This window comes from Bombina bombina, chromosome 2 (genome assembly GCF_027579735.1).
Source record: "Bombina bombina isolate aBomBom1 chromosome 2, aBomBom1.pri, whole genome shotgun sequence".
In the NCBI taxonomy this organism is placed as follows: Eukaryota; Metazoa; Chordata; class Amphibia; order Anura; family Bombinatoridae; genus Bombina; species Bombina bombina.
The window spans coordinates 671227288-671247702 of NC_069500.1; the positions used below are offsets into that span (position 1 = coordinate 671227288).

Below are 20415 nucleotides of genomic sequence, written 5' to 3' on the forward strand. Positions count from 1 at the left end.
GAAATAAATGGTCTCTACTACCTTGAAATTTGATATAATCTATTGGTTGCCTGATGTTTTCCACTTTTTTTGCTGCCTTTTCAATTTTGAGTGCATACATAAATGTTGTTATTGACATAAATATTTTGCCATTTAATATCTTTAAAGGGACACTGAACCCAAATTTTTTCTTTCGTGATTCAGATAGAGCATGCAATTTTAAGCAACTTTCTTATTTACTCCTATTATCAATTTTCTTCGTTCACTTGCTATCTTTATTTGAAAAAGAAGGCATCTAAACTTCTTTTTTCGTCCAGTACTCTGGACAGCACTTTTTTATTGGTGGATGAATTTATCCACCAATCAACAAGAATAACACAAGTTATTCACCAAAAATGGTCCGGCATCTAAACTTACATTCTTGCATTTCAAATAAAGATACCAAGAGAATGAAGAAAATTGGATAATAGGAGTAAATTAGAAAGTTGCTTAAAATTGCATGCTCTATCTGAATCATAAAAGAAAAAAAAAATTGGGTTTAGTGTCTCTTTAAACGTTTACTTAATCATTTGGCAAAATAACAAATATACACAAATTCTGTAAAAACTATAACTATCCAGTTTAAAATATATTTTTTTAAGATCACTGTATGCCTTGTCATGAAATTAACTCTAAATGATGACATCTTAATACACATTTTTCCAGAAATCACAACAGCAATGCTTTAAAGGGACCGTCTACACCAGAATATCTATTGTTTTAAAAGATAGATAATCCCTTTATTACCCATTCCCTAGTTTTGCATAACCAACACAGTTCTAATAATATACTTTTTACCTCTGTGACTATCTTGTATCTATGCCTCTGCAAACTGCCCCTTATTTCAGTTCTTTTGACAGACTTGCATCTTAACCAATCAGTGCTGGCTCATAGGAACTCCACGTGGGTGAGCACAGTGTTATCTATATGAACCTCCTAGATTCCTAGATTTAAAACTAAGAATACAAAGAGAACAAAGCATAATTGGTGATAGAAGTAAATTGGAAAATTGTTTAGAATTACATGCCCTATCTGAATAATGAAAGTTTGTTTTGCACTAGACTGTCCCTTTAATTGCATGTGTACACCACCAGAAAATACAGAGAACCATCAGGTTGGTACTATGCATGCACTTAGGAAAAAAGTTATTGCATAGGCTGTAGCACTGGTTAAGATTTTTTTTTTGGTAAAGATTTTGCTTTTTTTAAGTAAAATATCTTTTCAGTTTTTCTAGTACGTCAGTCACTTCTGATATACCCATTTTTTTTTTTATTTTTTTTTTACCAGACTGGGTATTCTAATCCTGATGGAGAAGTGTTTAATAAAAATCTGTAAGACCTAAGAGAAATTTGGATTTATGAAAATATATTCCAAACCATGTAACATGTCCGCTTTTGATTGGCCAGTGCTTCATATTGTTTTGAATGTTTTTATTATAGCAGTAATGTTTGTTTAATGTAAAGGGGCAGTGGTTTTCTAGTGGACATCAAGATTTATAATTGATATTCCATTTATAGCTGAATGTTTCATCTAAAATCTCAGCTTGACTGTGCCGTATTTTCGGTCACTTTTCACCTCTTCTTTCTTTTTTTTTTTAAATACCAAAGTCTACATTTTTAGTATTGTGAGCAGCACAGTCATGTGAGACTACTTGAATTGTAACAGTTGTTAGCTTTTACCTTTTGCAAAGCAAAGATATCCAGGTCTTACTGTCATTGACAGGGTTAGGCATTGTACTGCTCGTGAGCAATTAAGAGGGCAGGCAGACACCAAGCACCTTTACTACCTATTATGAAGCTTTTTTTTTTTTCTGCTGCGATGTCAAGTGAAAGCAAGTTAATTGGGTGAAGCTGTAGAGCATGTAGGGGCATGGTAAAGGGTTTGCTGGCTGACAGTTGAATGTCAGGGGAAGCTAGTCAAGTGTAGCTGAGTGACAGAGACCTGTCACAAAGTTCAAGTGGGCTGTAGAACAGTTAGGGAACTGAAACACGGCTCACTTTTTCCCCCTCATTGCATCTAAGCACCTCTAAGATTTCACACTAAATATGTCAGCTCTTGTTCTTTTTACTATTATTTCCCTGCCCTCCAGCATTTAATTGACTGGACAAAAAGATGATGCTAATATTTGACAGACTGAATGGTAATCTGCTCTGTTTGCACAAGGTCCCTTCTACACTTCTTCCTGCACAACAGAAAAATGCTTCAACTTTTAATTCAGCCAGCAAGGGGGGCCCTTACTTTCAAGATAAGAAAACATCCAAGTGTCATTTTCATAAAAATAAAAATTTGTAAGACTTTTTTGTAATGTAAATTGTCTGTTCTAGTCCATTCTATTATTATTTATCTATAGCTATATTAACACCATACATGTAGCTGTACACAATATATATATATATATATATATATATATATATATATATATATATATATATATATATATATATATATATATATATATATATATATATATATATGTTATACCTCCATTTAGATGTTACCGGTCAGGATGTGCATCCTCATATCTTGGTCTGTTTTTCTTTTGTCCTTTAGGACTTTATTGTTGAAGCACAACTGATATAAAAGTTGTCTCTTTTAACTTTGGTAAAGTTAGTTTTGCTTGTGGCAATTTAAGGCTAAGGGCAAAGAATTCTTGAGTTATGAAAAACTTATAAGGTCAGAGGAACAATAATAAGCTCTTTTAAATCAGAAGCTTAATATGTGTTGATATTTTACAGTATTTTTTACATGTTCTGTCTAAAAGAGGTCATAGTAAAATGTATTAGATATAAAATGTATGTGTGTTATGCGTGCTGTATCTGTTCTTATATGTCAGTAAGAAACCCATGTCACTTCATATGCTGTACATAAACAAGTTTTTGGGTTAGTTTTAGAATCAGTTTAAAAAAAAATTAACAATAATTTTTATGCAGCAAAAGTATTTAACATTTTAATTTAAATAGTGTTATTTTAAATGCATGATTCAAAGATAATGTTTAATGATATATTGGGATACATGCTTTTCTTTTTACTGTGTTGTGTGTACACATTATATAAAGAAATTCATTCCATACAGATTATTTTTGTTTTTTAATATAATTTTTATTGATGTAAAATGCACATACATACAAGCAAATCATATGGAGTTGTTCAAGGTTATAGGCTTATAAAGGAACATTACAAATATTGAACATAAACATGTTAAATGTTTTCTTTCATATATATCTTTTTTAATCTGCAATATAGAATATCCCCTGTATAAAGGAAGAATGAAAACATGGTTAACACTGACTCCCCATTAAGATAGATTAGTGGCCTTTCTTGGAACACTGATCACTTAACTAGATAATAAAAGGGGGTAAGAAACAACCAGGGCCACTTATGGAATCAGCAGGATATAAAATTATATCTATGAACTAATTGCCTCCCCTAATAAAAAGAAAAAGGCCACTTTTGGACCTCAGCCAAATAAAAGAAATATACAATAACTATGGGGGCATGGATTAATGAAAAGAGAAAAAGAATATGAATTGGAGCTCACCATTATTAAAATGAAACTCTTATGTTTATAACATAATGGAATAATAAAGTAAATACGTAGCATGAGACAAAGCCCTTATTGATGGTCTTTTCTATGTTGATAAGCATGAAGGATCACAAGAGATTGATCTAAAGACTGCAACATATTTATGAGTCAAACACTCAAATGTTGGTCGAAGTGGGAGAAATATAATGTATTGCAATGAAAATCAGGCCATGAGTAAAATGATTACTTAAGAGACCAAATATATTAACCATTTGATCCTTCTTAATAAAATAGAGAACTATTTTAGCATGGCATAGGAGACAGTCCTAAGCTTACATAAAAATATAATTTATTCCCAACATATAATACAAAGCCTATAAAATAGAGGTCACAAGTATAGGTATTGCTTAAATTAATAACGGTGATGAAGTTAGTGAATTAATTAACCATTTGACATCTCTTGAATAAATAAACAATAACAATATGAACTTCTAACTGTAACTATGCTAACATCTCACATAAGAAAAATCTCAGCTTCTCATGGCAAAATTCTTGGAGATACAAAAACTGGCAACCCAGCATCCATAGACACAGGAGGGGGAAAGGCAACCCAGTGTCCACTAATGTTAGTAAAGCCAGGTTTAGAGTTTAGCAATTTAAACAAGCATAGGCATTTCCTAAACAAAATAAGCCCAGTTAAAAGGTAATTATGCCCTAAGAAGAGTATTATTTAAACTAGGTACTTAAGCATAACCATGACTGAGATAAAAATGATCTACAAATAGTTCCTATAACAAGTACAATTTCAATAATATGAGCATTGCAAACATAAAATATAATAATATAGGAGTCGCTCACTGGGTACAGTACATACTATCATAAACTGGCCACTTATCCCACTCCTATACGTGACCAGAACAATATGGGAGCAAAATTATTTGTGACAAGAGAGAAAGTCTCCCTAGGAATAGATGGACTAAGCAGGTCGTTAGGGAACAAAGAACATATAAATGATAGCAATCCGCTATGGATCTTAGTAAATAGTTACTAAAACACTGCTCATTCCCAGTCACCTCTCCCTAATTCAGCAGTCCAGATGTCTAAGAAAAACAAAAAATGCATTCCAAACACCAGGCCATGAGATTGGGCTGTGAGATCTGGACCGGAGTAAATATAAGATGCTTGTGAAGCCTCCACAGAAAATCCCGCATCTGGGAAAGAAACTGTACTGGAGCAGACTCTATGGACTTTACTTGGGATGTAAAGGTATTGAAAAATTGATTAGATGTCTCCTATGTTGGTTATAGATAATAGACTTAGTTCCAGGCTGTGAAAATGTTGGTTAAGTAGCTTGTACTTTCTGCTCCTAAACATTGCCACCAATGATGGTAACCACTATTGCAGGCATAGCCTCAGCACACAACAGTAATTCAAAAGTCAGGCAGTGCTATAGCATTTTCTGATTTGCTGATACAAAGGGGTGGCTGACTCCTTACTCCTGTGCCTAATTGGTTTGGCTGCTGTTCCCCACTTCTTTGCTTTAGTGCTATAGCATTGAAACACTCAAAGGTTGTACTCCAATTCTTGCAGACTGCCATTGACTGTTTACTCGGATAACTGGGGGGAGGGGGAATGTTAGACAATTTAGAATAGGCCACCGCTCACATCTCTAATGGTCTAGACTGAGGCTCACAGCGAGGCTGTTCCAAACAATATTAATAGCAATCAGTGTTGAAGAAGCTACTGATTTGCATGATATATTGTAAAAAGATAGATGGGTCCTCTGACCACTGATAATTGGTGGATTATCATGTTATACAGAGCTCCCAGTATTGCATCTGATCATGGCTTCTGCCTGGTCTAGCACCCCAATTCCATACAGATTTAATCAATTTACAATCTTTTTTTCTTCATAAATGGAAAGAGTCCATTGCTGCATTCATTACTTTTGGGAATTCAGAACCTGGCCACCAGGAAGAGGCAAAGACACCCCAGCCAAAGGCTTAAATACTCCTCCCACTTCCCTTATCCCCCAGTCATTCTTTGCCTTTCGTCCAAGGAGGTTGGCAGAGAAGTGTCAGAAGTTTCGATAGTCTCTTATTAAGGGTAGTACTCTTCGGCATGGAACTGAAGTTTTAAGTTGTCCTATCAGCCTCTCAGTGAGAGCATGGATGAAAGTTAGGGTCCGGAGATGCAGGGAGAGTCTGTGAAACCATCCCGACTCATATTAACAGCTCCACAAGCAATCAGCGTTGGCGAGTTTCGTTGCCTGCTTTTTTCTCTCAAGTCCATGGCAGAAGTGACGCTACTATTTGTCACACTTGAAGGGCCATGTTCCTGTTCCACCGCGTAGATTCCGGTTAGATCGTTTCATTTTACTTTCATCATGGATGTATTGTAATTTCAACTGTTTATCCGAGAGTGGTTACATTCTTTCAAGGATAACTTTAACATAGGGTCTCAGTGAGGCTCCTTTTGTATCTAGGAATCAAGGGTTAATATCTCCTGAGGGGGATTATTGAACAGGGGGGTTATAATCATCTTTGTTATGTGATTCTGTCTGCTACTGTGTAGTGTTGCTTCGGCTCATGGCTATTTTGGAACATAACGGCCTATGTCTAGTGACGCGGTCTTTACGGTCGGGCTCGCTTTTGCATGGACTGTACGGTTTACCTTGTGACTATATTTCCACTTTCCTGACACTGTGGCAATGGAGAAATCCTGGTCGGCTGGTGTCTGGTTCTCTGGAGGTGGTAGTGTCCCAGTTATGGAGGATTCATGGAGAGGGATGTCTCTGATTCAGACTCTACTTCTTGCGAAGAATATGAATTGGCCCGGGTAATACATGCTCATCAGTTATGATGCCGTTTTAGAGTGCCCTGTTCCTCGGGATCAGGGAATTGGGTGCCCACTGAGCCATCCGCCTCTGGGTATTCTATTTCTCATGAGACGAGTTCCCTACCACCAACTCTTACTACGCATGCAGGTAACCCAAACACTACTTATCCTTTCTAGGGAGTGTTGCCTGTTTCCACCGGAGGTTATGACATGGTTCCGCATTGGCCATATCTTTTGGCGCTGGCATATATGCACCTCCCTTCGTGTTCTACTAAGGCACATTTTTGGTGTTGCTGGAGGATCCCACTCTTAATGGGTCTGGGGATTCTTAGTCTTACTCTTCGACTGGCATGCATACATAGACATAAGGGAATAAAGTAATCTTCTTACAGTCTTTGTTATTTGTGTATCCTTTCTCCAGTTCTGAGCTTGGAAGTCTCGGACCCCTGTTGGGCTGATCCTGCGGGTCTGTCCGTTCTTCCTGGGCGATAACCTACAGGTTGCCTTCTTTTATTTTCATCCGGTGAGGATGATTTTTATTTGGTCTAAAACTCATGTTGTGGGTGATGTTTCTTCCTTTGGGTCGAGACTTTCTGGACTTCGTCCAGTTTTTCTGGACACTTTGGCCGCTTAATTTGGAAGTGAAGGCCGTGAGGTTCTGTTTTCCTTTGTGAGTTAGTCATCTCCATACCAGGGGCGATAGGAGGTGTTGTCTCTTTTTCCAAGCTTTTTGCTTAGGGGATGTTTTTCTGCCTGGGTTTGGGATGATTTGCATTCTTCTCCCTTGGGTGTGGTCCTCTGGAATGTTAATCTGAAAGGATTATGGAGACTAGCCTTTCTTTCTACTCTCTTTTGGGTGACTCTGTTCTCATTTCCCTTAGTGTTGCCCTTGGGGCCTTTGGGCTCTAGAGAAATTGCGTGACTTTGTCGCGGCCTAGTACCTTGCTGGGGGGGTGTTGACCTCTGGCTAAGTGTGTTCTCTTCCCTTTTGGCTGGGAATTAAGAATGAGTCCTGTACCCGTTCTCCGGGTTTCCCGGTTCTCATCCCCTGCAAGGTCTGATTGCTTCAGACGGGGTATCTTGTGTTCCCTGAGGGTGTCGTTCATTCTAGGGCGATTCTGGGTCCAGGGTTCTAGTCTTGGATCCTTCTTGGATGTCTGGAGACTTATGATCCTGTGGACTGGTTCAGGACGACACAGTTTTTTTCAGGGACCCTATGTTGCCACATAGGGGCTAGCTCTTTGGGCTTGCTAGCAGGAAGGCCAGAGTTCACATCCACCTTCGGGTACTAGTTATAAACTTTAAGGCCTGACTTGTCCTTCGGACGGAGTGTGCTCCTCTATGGGGAGTTTTTTCTCTGTTGGGTCAACAGTGGTGTATGGATGATTTTTCATTTGGTTCGTGTTTTGAACATACTATGGCTTCATGTCTTGTGGACATGTATGCTGTTCTGATCTGTGCCTTTCCCTTTTGAGGGGATAGTTTGTCTTCCTTATGAGCTGGGGTTTCCTCTCTCTGGAGGGTCTTTGTTCTGCCCTGTGTGTAGGAGGTTGGATCAGGTGGCTTATTTTTGTAAGGGGCAGCATCTGCTGCTCTGTGGGCTCTGTTCCACCTGTTGGAATTTGATCTCTCTATGTAGAGACTGTCTAAGAGAGCTGTGACAGGTCTTCCTATGGATTTATTGCTCTTTTCTCTGTTCCAGGTTCCAGGGGGGTTCTCCTTGGGAGTGCCTTATTTTGGAGGAGCAGATTGGATTGGCACCCGAGCTCTGTTGGGGTGGGTGAGTCCCCCCTTTTTCTTTCTATTCCTTGGGGGCTTGTGGTTGGGGTCTTTCTGTCCCCCCTGTCTATCAAACATGTTTGTCGCTTGGGCTGGTCCGGTGTTGGAGCAGGATCTGAGATCTGTTGCTCTGCTAAATTCGTCCTCGGTACATTCGAGGTACAGTAAGCTTCTTGAGGTTTCTCCTTTTTCCATGTTCAAGATTTGTGGGAAGGACTGGCGGCTCTTAGATAGTCAGTGACCTTATCCGCTGGTTAGTGGATACTTAGCAATTTAAAGGATCCTATATTCAGCTGCTTTCTGCTTCCCTGCAAGTATTTAAGATTCAGAGTAATTTTTAGATGATTGCAGCATGCAGTGTTTTTGCTTCAGGTGTTGTTCGTCAGACCTATCTGAGCTTGCTGCACAAGGTTTTGTTTCTGAATATTTTGGTATTCTGAGCTACCTTTTTGCGACTTGGGGGACCTTCGTCTTCAGTTGCTTTTAGAGTGCGGGTGCACTGTGTTAGGGAGATCCCCTCTGTTTCAGATTCCCGGCCTTATCCAGTGGTTTCTGTTTCTGGGGTCTGGGCGTTGCCTCCACTTGTTTCTATGAGACTGGTTGGGTCTCTGTTAGCCTGACCCGGTTTTTCTGGTTTTTTGCTCTGTGTTTGTGCCCTTTTTAGTTTTTTTTATGGAGTTCCTTATGCTAGCTGGAAGATAGCTCAGCATACTAATGCACTGTGGCTACTCTGCACTGTAGCAAACCAAGGGTTGCAAGTTCGATCCCCGGCGAGGTCTACTCAGCCTTTCCTCCTTTTGAGGTTGATAAAATGAGCAGAGCCTTGAGTCCCTTAAGAGGGATTAGCCATGCTTTACAAGTACAATCATGTTTTCTCCGTGCTTTTTCTTCTTATGGAAGAATATGGTAGTTTGTTCCCTTTCTTTAGTAAGGGGTGTGTTGGTTGGAGACCAACTGCTGGGTGCAAGTGTGTCTTGGAGTCTAGTTCCTGCATTCTCTAGCAAGGCTGTGGAATATCTGCGGGTCAGTGTCCTTGGGCTTTTTCCTTTTTTTCAAAGTTGTTCTCGGCTTCGGACGAAGCAGTATTTAGTTGGGTAGGGGTTTTCAGGCCTGGTGCCCTCAGAATGGGCTGCCTCTTGTACCCTCCCGTTTTTGTATCATGTGTCCTCTGTTTTCCCAAAAGTAATGAATGCAGCTGTGGACTCTCTCCATTTATGAAGAAAAACTAAAATTATGATTAACTGATAATTTTCTTTTCTTCAGATGGAAAGAGTCCACAGCTCCCCGCCCGTATTTTTTCTGTGGGGTGTCTGTTATTTTTGTTCTTCTGGCACCTTTTCCCCCTGATATTACTTCTACTGTTCCTTGTTCCTCAACAGAATGACTAGGGGATGAGGGAAGTGGGAGGAGTATTTAAGCCTTTGGCTGGGTTGTCTTTGCCTCCTCCTGGTGGCCAGGTTCTGAATTCCCAAAAGTAATGAATGTAGCTGTGGACTCTTTCCATATGAAGAAAATAAAATTATCAGGTAAGCATAATTTAAGTTTTTACCCTTGGGCACCTAAATTATAGTAATAATTCTTGTTATATAAAATTATCTATATTTTTTAACGTTAGAGGCAACCTCATCTTCAGCGCTCTATACATATGCATTAAGACATGACCTACATCTTAAAATATGGATAGTTTTTCCCTTTGAAAGGAATGAGCTTGCCTCAAATTCACATGTTCTTGGCAGATGCAGTGAACGTGCCATCACTTTTTTTAATTTATGTTCATTACTTGTTTAAAATACTATTCCTTTATTAAATAGAATAAACAAACCTTTTTATCCATCACATCATCTTTATATGATAATGTTCTATGATGAGTGTTACCAATGGACTTTCAAACTTTTGGTTTATGAAAATTCCCAGAGAAGTGCATGTTTCTTGTAAGCAGCTTCCTGTCATTCAAGCTGTGTGGTTATATCCTGTATGTGACGCAACTGCTTATTGCACTATGCTTTGAAAACATTACAAATATATGTTTTTGAAGCACTTACGTGATATAGTCTATAGGAAAATATATATATATATATATATATATATATATATACAGTATATATATATATATATATATATATATATATATATATATATATATATATATATATATATATATATATAGGATGCCAAAATTACCTTGTTCACTCTCACTGTCTCTCACACTATATTTCGTCAGTACCTCTATAATTTTCAAATGGGTGAACATTTGCAATATGAGATACTGGGTAGTCATTAGTAAAAAACTAAAATATATAAAGTAAAATTGATTTAAAAGAATGAGAAAGTTTAAGATGCAGACACAAATATATTTACTCATTTTCAAAAACGTTTGCCTGCCCCAGTCTCTCCTCAACTGTTCCCTGTTACAAAGTCAAAGCTTGGTAGTCTCATACGGATAGATTTAGAGTTTGGCGTGAGCCGTCAAAACCAGCGTTAGAGGATCCTAACGCTGGTTTTGGGCTACCGCTGGTATTTAGAGTCAGTCAGGAAAGGGTCTAACGCTCACTTTACAGCCGCGACTTTTCCATACCGCAGATCCCCCTACGCCATTTGCGTATCCTATCTTTTCAATGGGATCTTCCTAATGCCGGTATTTAGAGTCTTGGCTGAAGTGAGCGTTAGAAATCTAACGACAAGACTCCAGCCGCAGAAAAAAGTCAGGAGTTAAGAGCTTTATGGGCTAACGCTGGTTTATAAAGCTCTTAACTACTGTGCTCTAACGTACACTAACACCCATAAACTACCTATGTACCCCTAAACTGAGGTCCCCCCACATCGCCACCACTCTATTAATTTTTTTTAACCCCTAATCTGCCGCTCCGTACACCGCCGCAACCTACGTTATCCCTATGAACCTCTAATCTGCTGCCCCTAACACCGCCGACCCCTATATTATATTTATTAACCCCTAAACGTCGCCTCCACCTACCTACAATTATTAACCCCTAATCTGCCAACCGGACCTCACCGCTACTATAATAAATGTATTAACCCCTAATCCGCCTCACTCCCGCCTCACTAACCCTATAATAAATAGTATTAACCCCTAATCTGCCCTCCCTAACATCGCCGACACCTAACTTCAAGTATTAACCCCTAATCTGCTGACCGGACCTCACCGCTACTCTAATACATTTATTAACCCCTAAAGCTAAGTCTAACCTTAACCCTAACACCCCCTAAATTAAATATAATTTAAATCTAACGAAATAAATTAACTCTTATTAAATAAATTATTCCTATTTAAAGCTAAATACGTACCTGTAAAATAAACCCTAATATAGCTACAATATAAATTATAATTATATTGTAGCTATTTTAGGATTAATATTTATTTTACAGGCAACTTTGTATTTATTTTAACCAGGTACAATAGCTATTAAATAGTTAATAACTATTTAATAGTTACCTAGTTAAAATAATTACAAAATTACCTGTAAAATAAATCCTAACCTAAGTTACAATTAAACCTAACACTACACTATCAATAAATTAATTAAATAAAATACCTACAATTACCTACAATTAAACCTAACACTATACTATCAATAAATTAATTAAATACAATACCTACAAATAAATACAATTAAATAAACTAACTAAAGTACAAAAAATAAAAAAGAACTAAGTTACAAAAAAATAAAAAAATATTTACAAACATTAGAAAAATATTACAACAATTTTAAACTAATTGCACCTACTCTAAGCCCCCTAATAAAATAACAAAGACCCCCAAAATAAAAAAAATGCCCTACCCTATTCTAAAATTAAAATAGAAAAGCTCTTTTACCTTACTAGCCCTGAAAAGGGCCTTTTGCAGGGAATGCCCCAATGAATTCAGATCCTTTGCCTGTAAAAAAAAAACATACAATACCCCCCCAACATTACAACCCACCACCCACATACCCCTAATCTAACCCAAACCCCCCTAAAATTAACCTAACACTAAGCCCCTGAAGATCATCCTACCTTATCTTCACCACACCGGATATCAGCGATTGGTCCAGGCTCCGATATCTTGATCCAAGCCCAAGAGGGGGGCTGAAGATGTCCATGATCCGGCTGAAGTCTTCATCCAAGCGGGAGCTGAAGAGGTCCATGATCCGACTGAAGTCTTCATCCAAGCGGGAGCTGAAGAGGTCCATGATCCGGCTGAAGTCTTCTATCAAGCGGCATCTTCAATCTTCTTTCTTCCGGATCCATGTTCATCTTCACCGACGACTTCCCGACGAATGACGGTTCCTTTAAGGGACGTCATCCAAGATGGCGTCCCTCGAATTCCGATTGGCTGATAGGATTCTATCAGCCAATCGGAATTAAGGTAGGAAAAATCTGGCCGATCGGAACAGCCAATAGAATGCAAGCTCAATCTGATTGTCTGATTGGATCAGCCAATCGGATTGAACTTGAATCTGATTGGCTGATTCCATCAGCCAATCAGATTTTTCCTACCTTAATTCCGATTGGCTGATAGAATCCTATCAGCCAATCGGAATTCGAGGGACGCCATCTTGGATGACGTCCCTTAAAGGAACCGTCATTCGTCGGGAAGTCGTCGGTGAAGATGGATGTTCCGCATCGGCGGGATGAACATGGATCCGGAAGAAAGAAGATTGAAGATGCCGCTTGATAGAAGACTTCAGCCGGATCATGGACCTCTTCAGCTCCCGCTTGGATGAAGACTTCAGTCGGATCATGGACCTCTTCAGCTCCCGCTTGGATGAAGACTTCAGCCGGATCATGGTCATCTTCAGCCCCCCGCTTGGGCTTGGATCAAGACATCGGAGCCTGGACCAATAGCTGATACCCGGTGTGGTGAAGATAAGGTAGGAAGATCTTCAGGGGCTTAGTGTTAGGTTTATTTAAGGGGGGTTTGGGTTAGATTAGGGGTACGTGGGTGGTGGGTTGTAATGTTGGGGGGGTATTGTATGGTTTTTTTTACAGGCAAAAGAGCTGAATTATTTGGGGCATGCCCCGCAAAAGGCCCTTTTCAGGGCTGGTAAGGTAAAAGAGCTTGTCTATTTTAATTTTAGAATAGGGTAGGGCATTTTTTTATTTTGGGGGTCTTTGTTATTTTATTAGGGGGCTTAGAGTAGGTGTAATTAGTTTAAAATTGTTGTAATATTTTTCTAATGTTTGTAAATATTTTTTTATTTTTTGTAACTTAGTTCTTTTTTATTTTTTGTACTTTAGTTAGTTTATTTAATTGTATTTATTTGTAGGTATTGTATTTAATTAATTTATTGATAGTGTAGTGTTAGCTTTAATTGTAGGTAATTGTAGGTATTTTATTTAATTGATTTATTGATAGTGTAGTGTTAGCTTTAATTGATTTATTTTACAGGTAATTTTGTAATTATTTTAACTTGTTTGAAGCTGGCCGCGTCCGTAAGCACCGCTGGTATTGAGAGTTGCAGTGGCGGTAAATATGCTATACGCTCCCTTTTTGGAGCCTAACGCAGCCCTTCTGTGAACTCTCAATACCAGCGGTATTTAAAAGTTGCGGGAGAAAAAAAGCCAGCGTTAGCTACGCGGGTCGTTACCGACAAAACTCTAAATCTAGCCGATACTGTGTTAGAGCATTGCATCAAATTATTTATTTATTTATATGTGATTTAAAAAAAACAGGAAACATGTCATTAACCCACATCTAGAGATCCTATGTCCAATAACAAAGGATCTGCAACCAATTCTAGATGGGATAAGAGATTAAACAAGATGTGCCAAGAACCTTACTATTACCAGCTACCTAACCTACAAAAATAAAGTGCCCTGAAGACTTAAATGTGTCAACAAAAAAATGTAAAACTTATTTACATATATATCACAGAGAAGGTCTCCACACTATAAATCCATAATCATTGGGGCTTTCTTATATGGTTCAACAAATGTGGGATAATACTGTTGCATTTTATGTCCATTTAATCCAGGTCCCAGCATTTTCTGTCTTCATCCTTTTCTGTCTATAATGACAGGTTCTTTCCTCAACATTGGTCAAAGTCTAGCTTGGTGCTTTTTTCATATTTCTAGTTTTAAATAAGTCTGATCAATTAAAAGCTTATTGCGTCAGTATTGGGACAGGAGGGCTTACTGTCATAATTTACTCACTGATGAAACAAAAAAATATAAACACCTGAGTAAGAGCATAAAGCATGAAAATGGATTCAGGGAACCTATTAATGTGGCTGGATGTGTCTAAAAATAGACCACGTTAGCATCTTGTTTAAGGAAGTGGGAGGGAAACTTTTTTGAGGAGTGGGGGATGAGTGTTTAGCTTATTTTGAGGTGATTTATTGGATGGGTGGATGGATGGAGGTGTACTGTATGGTTATTTTGGTGCTGGGGGGCTTGTGCTGTGGTGGTTTTGTTGAGTGGTCATTTAAGTGTTAAGTGAGTTTGCTCTAGCGGCTTTTTGTGTGTTAAGTGAGGTTGCATTTGGAGATAATATAGGGGAACAGAGTCTCTTAGTGGTTAAGGCTAGTGTAGTGGGCAGAGCTAACATGGTTTGGGTTAATTGTGATTTAGAAGTCAGGGGTTAATTGTTTGGGTGGTTATGGTTACAGTTTGTGGGGCAGCAACACCTGTACATCATAATAAAGGTGCAAATGTGTCAGACATTCCTTAAAGGGTTGTCATGGCAGCTAACTGTATAGAGCCACTATTATTTAATTATACACTAATAGTGCTCTATCACTAAATAATTGCAACTTGATGCAGCCACTAAAAAAAGATTTGCAAGGATTTTTAATAGTGTTTCATTAAGCTCATGCTCATGCTCTGCAACCATTATGCCAATTGTCTGCCAATTTCCTCTGCGGTGCCAACAGAGAATTTATTTTTTTAATGAAAATAATTTGTAGTGTTTGCATAATCATTTTTGCCATAAAGTTATAATACATTTTTTACAATCTTTTTTTTTTTAAGCAACAAATATTAGTTTTAAGTTTTATGTACCTGAATGAGTATAAAAATAGTAATGCAAGGCTTTCTCTCTCATGCATGCTGTCATTAAATCCATTTGGCTTAAAAGCTTTTGAAGAGAAGGTTTTGGGATGGAATAATATTTATAGTTTCCCTGAGCACAAACTGCATTTTCTGTATTGCATAAAAAGTTTTATACTGCAATCGGAAATTCCTAGGGAATGAATAGGCAGTCGGAAAACAGTTGAATGGTTAGTTTAAATGAAGGGAATATGTAATTCAGACCTTTTGACCTCACGTGTAGCATGCTGGCAGCAGCTAGGCAATGTTCAACTCAGCAACAAATTGTCTAAGGAACCCTTTTTTATATATATATAATTGCTCCAAAAGCTACTTTTAACAATAAAAATGAAAATGGCACTCTTAAATGTTTCATGTCTGGGTCATGGATTAGCCGTCCGCATATACATACATAGAACTGTCATGCATTCAGCCCAACCACTGTAATTAAATCTGTTGCTTTGGTAACCAGGTGCTCAGTATTTATAGGGCATGAAAAAGTGCCCTTTAAAATTAAGGGTCGGTGGGTCGTACATAATAAATTGGGGAACACATGTTTTTTTTTGGCAAATACTCATTTATATGACAGTGTGGTAAGTCAAGAGGCACAGTTTTTAAATAAAATACCATAAAGCTTTCTTGTCTTATGGAATTTATTGTTAGAATCTGTGGATACTAGTCCTTTTCGGCAACTTCAGATTATGATGCTGAATTATTTGGTGTTTCTCCTAAAAAATACAAATATCTGTTCTGTAAAATTCCTGCATCGTTTTAAGGTTTTTTATTTTTGGAACATGTTGCACAAACCCCATTAACTAACTCCTCAGTGTTACATTACTCACACTAACAAACTTAACAACTTAATCCCCAACTATAATTAAACCATAACTAGATTAACCTCCCCACTGCCAGAATAAGTATATTGCTTTAAACACTGACTCACTACTAGCGTACGGATGTTGCTTCTAATTATCTTAACCACCAATGTAAAATATCCTCCCATGGGACCCTTTATACAGTGACCCAATTACAGCAAAGCATCCCCTTAATGGCTAACCCCATCTTGACCTGACCATTTGTTACATAAATACATAAACAATGATTTATTTAAATTCAGTTTTGTAGGTGTTATAATATGGGATCTTAAATAAGACTGCAGTATAACTCTTTGAGTGCCAGGATTAATAGGTTCAACAAATCTTATGTTTTCATTTGGTCCAACTTAATTTGTTAAAAGAGCAATAAATTAGATGGAATTGAATATTATTATGAACAAAGTGGCGTCTTTCCCACGTGGTTTATCATTTTGAAATATTAGTTTAATACCAATAAAATTTGGCCCGCTCAATCCCTGGTTCTCATGGGCACTCTTCCTGCTGCATTAGATGTTCTTGAAATGCCGGCACAACCTTTTTTTCTGCTTTTATAAAGCCATAAGGTACCACAGCTTCCATGGAATCTGGAAATCAAAAGCGTCAACATCAAAGAAAATTGCTGAGTTAGTTGTTAGATGTAACCATTGATTTTTCTCCAGTAGTACAAAAAAAAAAAAAGAAGTAAGGCATACTATTCTGGAATTCCAAGTACTCTCAGGACTTCAGAGTAATTTACTTTTTGACGAGTAGATGGTGTCAAAAGAATTATTGGTATATAAAGCTACTTAAACATCATTGTGTTGCATTATGCCCGGAGAACAATTCAGGCAGCTTTGTACAATGATGATGAATATGACTGTCTATGTATCGTCTGTTCTTTAATAGACATTTATAACATTTAAAACAATGTAATAATAATTAAAAATATATTAATTGTTCTATAAGGAAAATATTTTTTTCTATTTTATCATATGTTTGTGGTATTTGAAGAAATCTTAGAATATGTGAAGATTATTAACTCAGATATAATAAGTACATTTTACATGGAAGAACCAAAATCTGTACTCCTCTCTATAGAAATGCCTATTTTAACCATTTAACATGAAATAAAATATCCGGTCTCTTTGTCTTTTATTATTCTATTGAAGATAGTCATTCTCCAGGATAAGCCCTAAAATTTCCCTGTTCTCTTTACTTTCTGAATGTAACTAAACAATGTAGAATAAAACATCATTTATCCATTCAAGTCTTTGATATGTCTTTATCAGTAAATATAAATATCACACCTTTGTTTTATATTTTGTTCTCTGTCAGACCTTAAGTTTGTTATTTTATATAATTCCTTCAGTAAATTGCAATTAATTTGAATATTGACACTATGGCTATTTTTTTGAATAAAGTTATTATATTGGGTTATTTTGATTGATATCTCTTGCTGATATATTTTGTCTGCTTTCCCAAGTGGCAGACTGTGTTTCGCTCTGATTGAGAATCTTGTATGCACATTTGGCAAAACAGAATTTTTATAGTATAAAATCATTTAAGTTTATGTAGTGTCCACATTACGTTGCTCGATGAACATGTTTATTCTTCCCTGATGTACAGTAACAAATGCACTGGAAATAAGGGTAGACTGGCTTTAATCTGTGTCTGAATGTCACCTTGCTTCTTGTGTCAGGCAGAGGTGAAATTAGAATTTTATAAGAATGCAAAAAAAAAAGCACACAAAAACAAAACAAAAACAACACTCCCCCATAAAATGTGGAAACGGAAACTTTTGTGTCATTTAGTGCAGCAAATAGCTGAGCTGTCTTCCATTATCAAAGAGTTGTTTAAAAACAGAATATAAAACTGCAATAACATATTGCAAATATAATTAACTTGTACACACACCATTTGTCCTATCAGTAAACAACTTTACTGTCCCAACATTGACAGAACATTCATTAGCAATTCAAAAATATTTGATGCAGGTACATATATTGTCGCCTAGGCTAACTAAGCCTGTGCCTATGGCAGCAGGATTTAGGTGTGTCAGCAAATTTTAGGGTTGGTTTTATGACCTGATACTTGCCCCTCCTATGTTCTTCAGATGTTTTAATTATTATTTTTTATTACAAATCAATAATCCCTTGTTGTCTAATAGGTGCATGCCTGGCCTTAAGTTGTAAGAAGAATACATTTGACAACAAATATTTAAAATATTTGAGGGTGGGAGGTTCAGGGGGAGGGGGCACCAAGTTGCCTAGAAAAGCACAAAAGCTAAATATGTAAATTATCTGATGTCAATATAACCATTGCATTAAGAACGCTTTAAATTGACTGACCATATTTAATTATATATTGCATGTTTTTTGGATTAGTGCTAAGTAGTAAAATGTTTTATATTTATTTACAAATTGTTTTGTTTTCTCTTACTTTAGATAAATTACCCATTGACAAAGAAGACTGAGACTTCATTGGATAAAACTAATCTGTCAGAATTTTTACCCCTGGAAGCTGAGCTAGACAAATCACAGAGCATTATGAAGGCAACTTTTGGGAGCATTCAATCACATTCCATTAATTCTTTGTGATCTTGCTGCATCTGAATCAGAGACAATTGTACAACACCAATGTAACAGGATGTGCTTTTAATTAAAAACTAACTGTGCAGCCTTTCAGATCTTGTTTTTTTTCACAATTTCAATTATTGTATATGTTAAGTAGGTAATATGCAAATACATCTCATTTTTATAATTACATATATTATATTATTTAATATAATGTGCACTGAATGTTAAAGACTTACATATTTGGGGAGATTTACTCGTCAGAAAAAAAAAATCAATAAGCCAATTTTAGTCTCTCTCTATCAAAGTTGTTTCATACTTGTCTATTTTAAAAAAGGACTGCAATACTTTAATGGGATTGAAAGAGCTCTTTGAAATGTATGGCAATGATTCCTGTCATTTCATGGCAGCCCTGCTATGGTTCACTGAGCCCCCTCTTTCTCTCTTGTCAGCTCAACTGAAGACAAGCATTTAGTTGCAAACTTTAAGCAGGTTGTGCAAAACAGAAATGATGTGACTGCTTCCCCTCCCGCACCATAATGTCACTCTTGGTCAATGTGAGAAGGTCAGGTTGCTCCTTGTAAAACTACATGATACTACTTGCCCGTTTGAACAAGTTAACTGCTAAAGCTGGTCCCTGCTGACTGGGAAAATTCACCCTCCTTAACACTGCTTGCGTTTCATCAGGCAGGGATTTTTTTAAGAGGTGCTATAGTCATGTACTTTCTAAGGACATATTTCTAAACCATTGTTGCAGGTAATATATTTAGTATAGGCTGTGCAGTTTAAAAGTGCTGCCTTGACCTATAACATCACATTTTTTTTGTTTAATTTTCCCCTGCCGCTGTTGGTAGGGCCCAAGAGTGATGCCCATCTTTGATGCTGACAGGATTTCAAGCAAGGCCATTGCCCTGAATATTTTTTTTTCTGCCTTGTAGCACACACAAGTAAAATTGTATGTCAGGCCGAGATGTCGGGGAGCTGACAAGATGCCCCAGTGACATTTCAGCTGGAAAGAGCAAGTGTCTTGCAACCAAGTGGTCAAATATCAAATAATAGGTCAAGCAGGAAGGAGCTGAGTTTTAACCACACATAGAGGCTTCTAGTAACTTATTTGACAAGCTTTTGGCCGCTTTGTGCCTTGACAAAGTGATGTTCTGTTGGGTGTCTCTAGACAGACTGTTCTTTATCTCCTTCAGATCAAACATTTGACATTGATTAAACCTTTTAACCCTTAAAGGTTAAAAACATTGTTCCTTTTTTTTTAAGGAAGCAAAATAGCAAAATGAAATGTAATTTTTCCATTTTAAGTGGAAAACCAAAATGTAATTGTGCTACCAATGAAAATCTTATTAAAATATGTCAAAAATTCAAAATGAAAATATATTTTCAAGGAAGTAAACATTTTTTACCTACTAAATGTCAGTCTGTTAAATATAATAGATAACAATGTTTAAATTTGATGTTGCTCAATTAATATGTAAAATACATGTACTTCTGGTAAAATAGAACAACCTCATGCACATGATAAAGTATATAAAATTTTGATTAATATTTTAGGTAGCAGGTTTCACAGATAGTATATGCAATAGTTGTTTGCATCTATAATGTGTCAAATCCAGAATGAAATGTTTGCCATATTATTACATTAATAATTATTTTGTTATTTTTAAAGTAATTTACTGATTGCAAAGTTTTGTTTGTGTGTGTGTTTTTAGGACTAGCATGTACTGCATATCACAAAAGCTGAAAACTTTTATTAATTTAACTGTGTACCATAATGTAAATATCAATTACTGGGAGA

The 20415-nt window shown here is 36.9% G+C and overlaps 1 protein-coding gene across 1 annotated transcript in view; it reads left to right on the forward strand.

The window, feature by feature from the left end:
- The window catches only part of CCDC171 (coiled-coil domain containing 171), an 849190-nt gene extending 830470 nt beyond the window's left edge, over positions 1-18720 (forward strand). The window contains 1 exon segment of the mRNA XM_053700001.1: positions 18483-18720. Coding sequence (XP_053555976.1) covers positions 18483-18635 — 153 coding nt within the window. The 3' untranslated portion in view covers positions 18636-18720.
- Positions 18721-20415: the final 1695 nt, after the last annotated feature.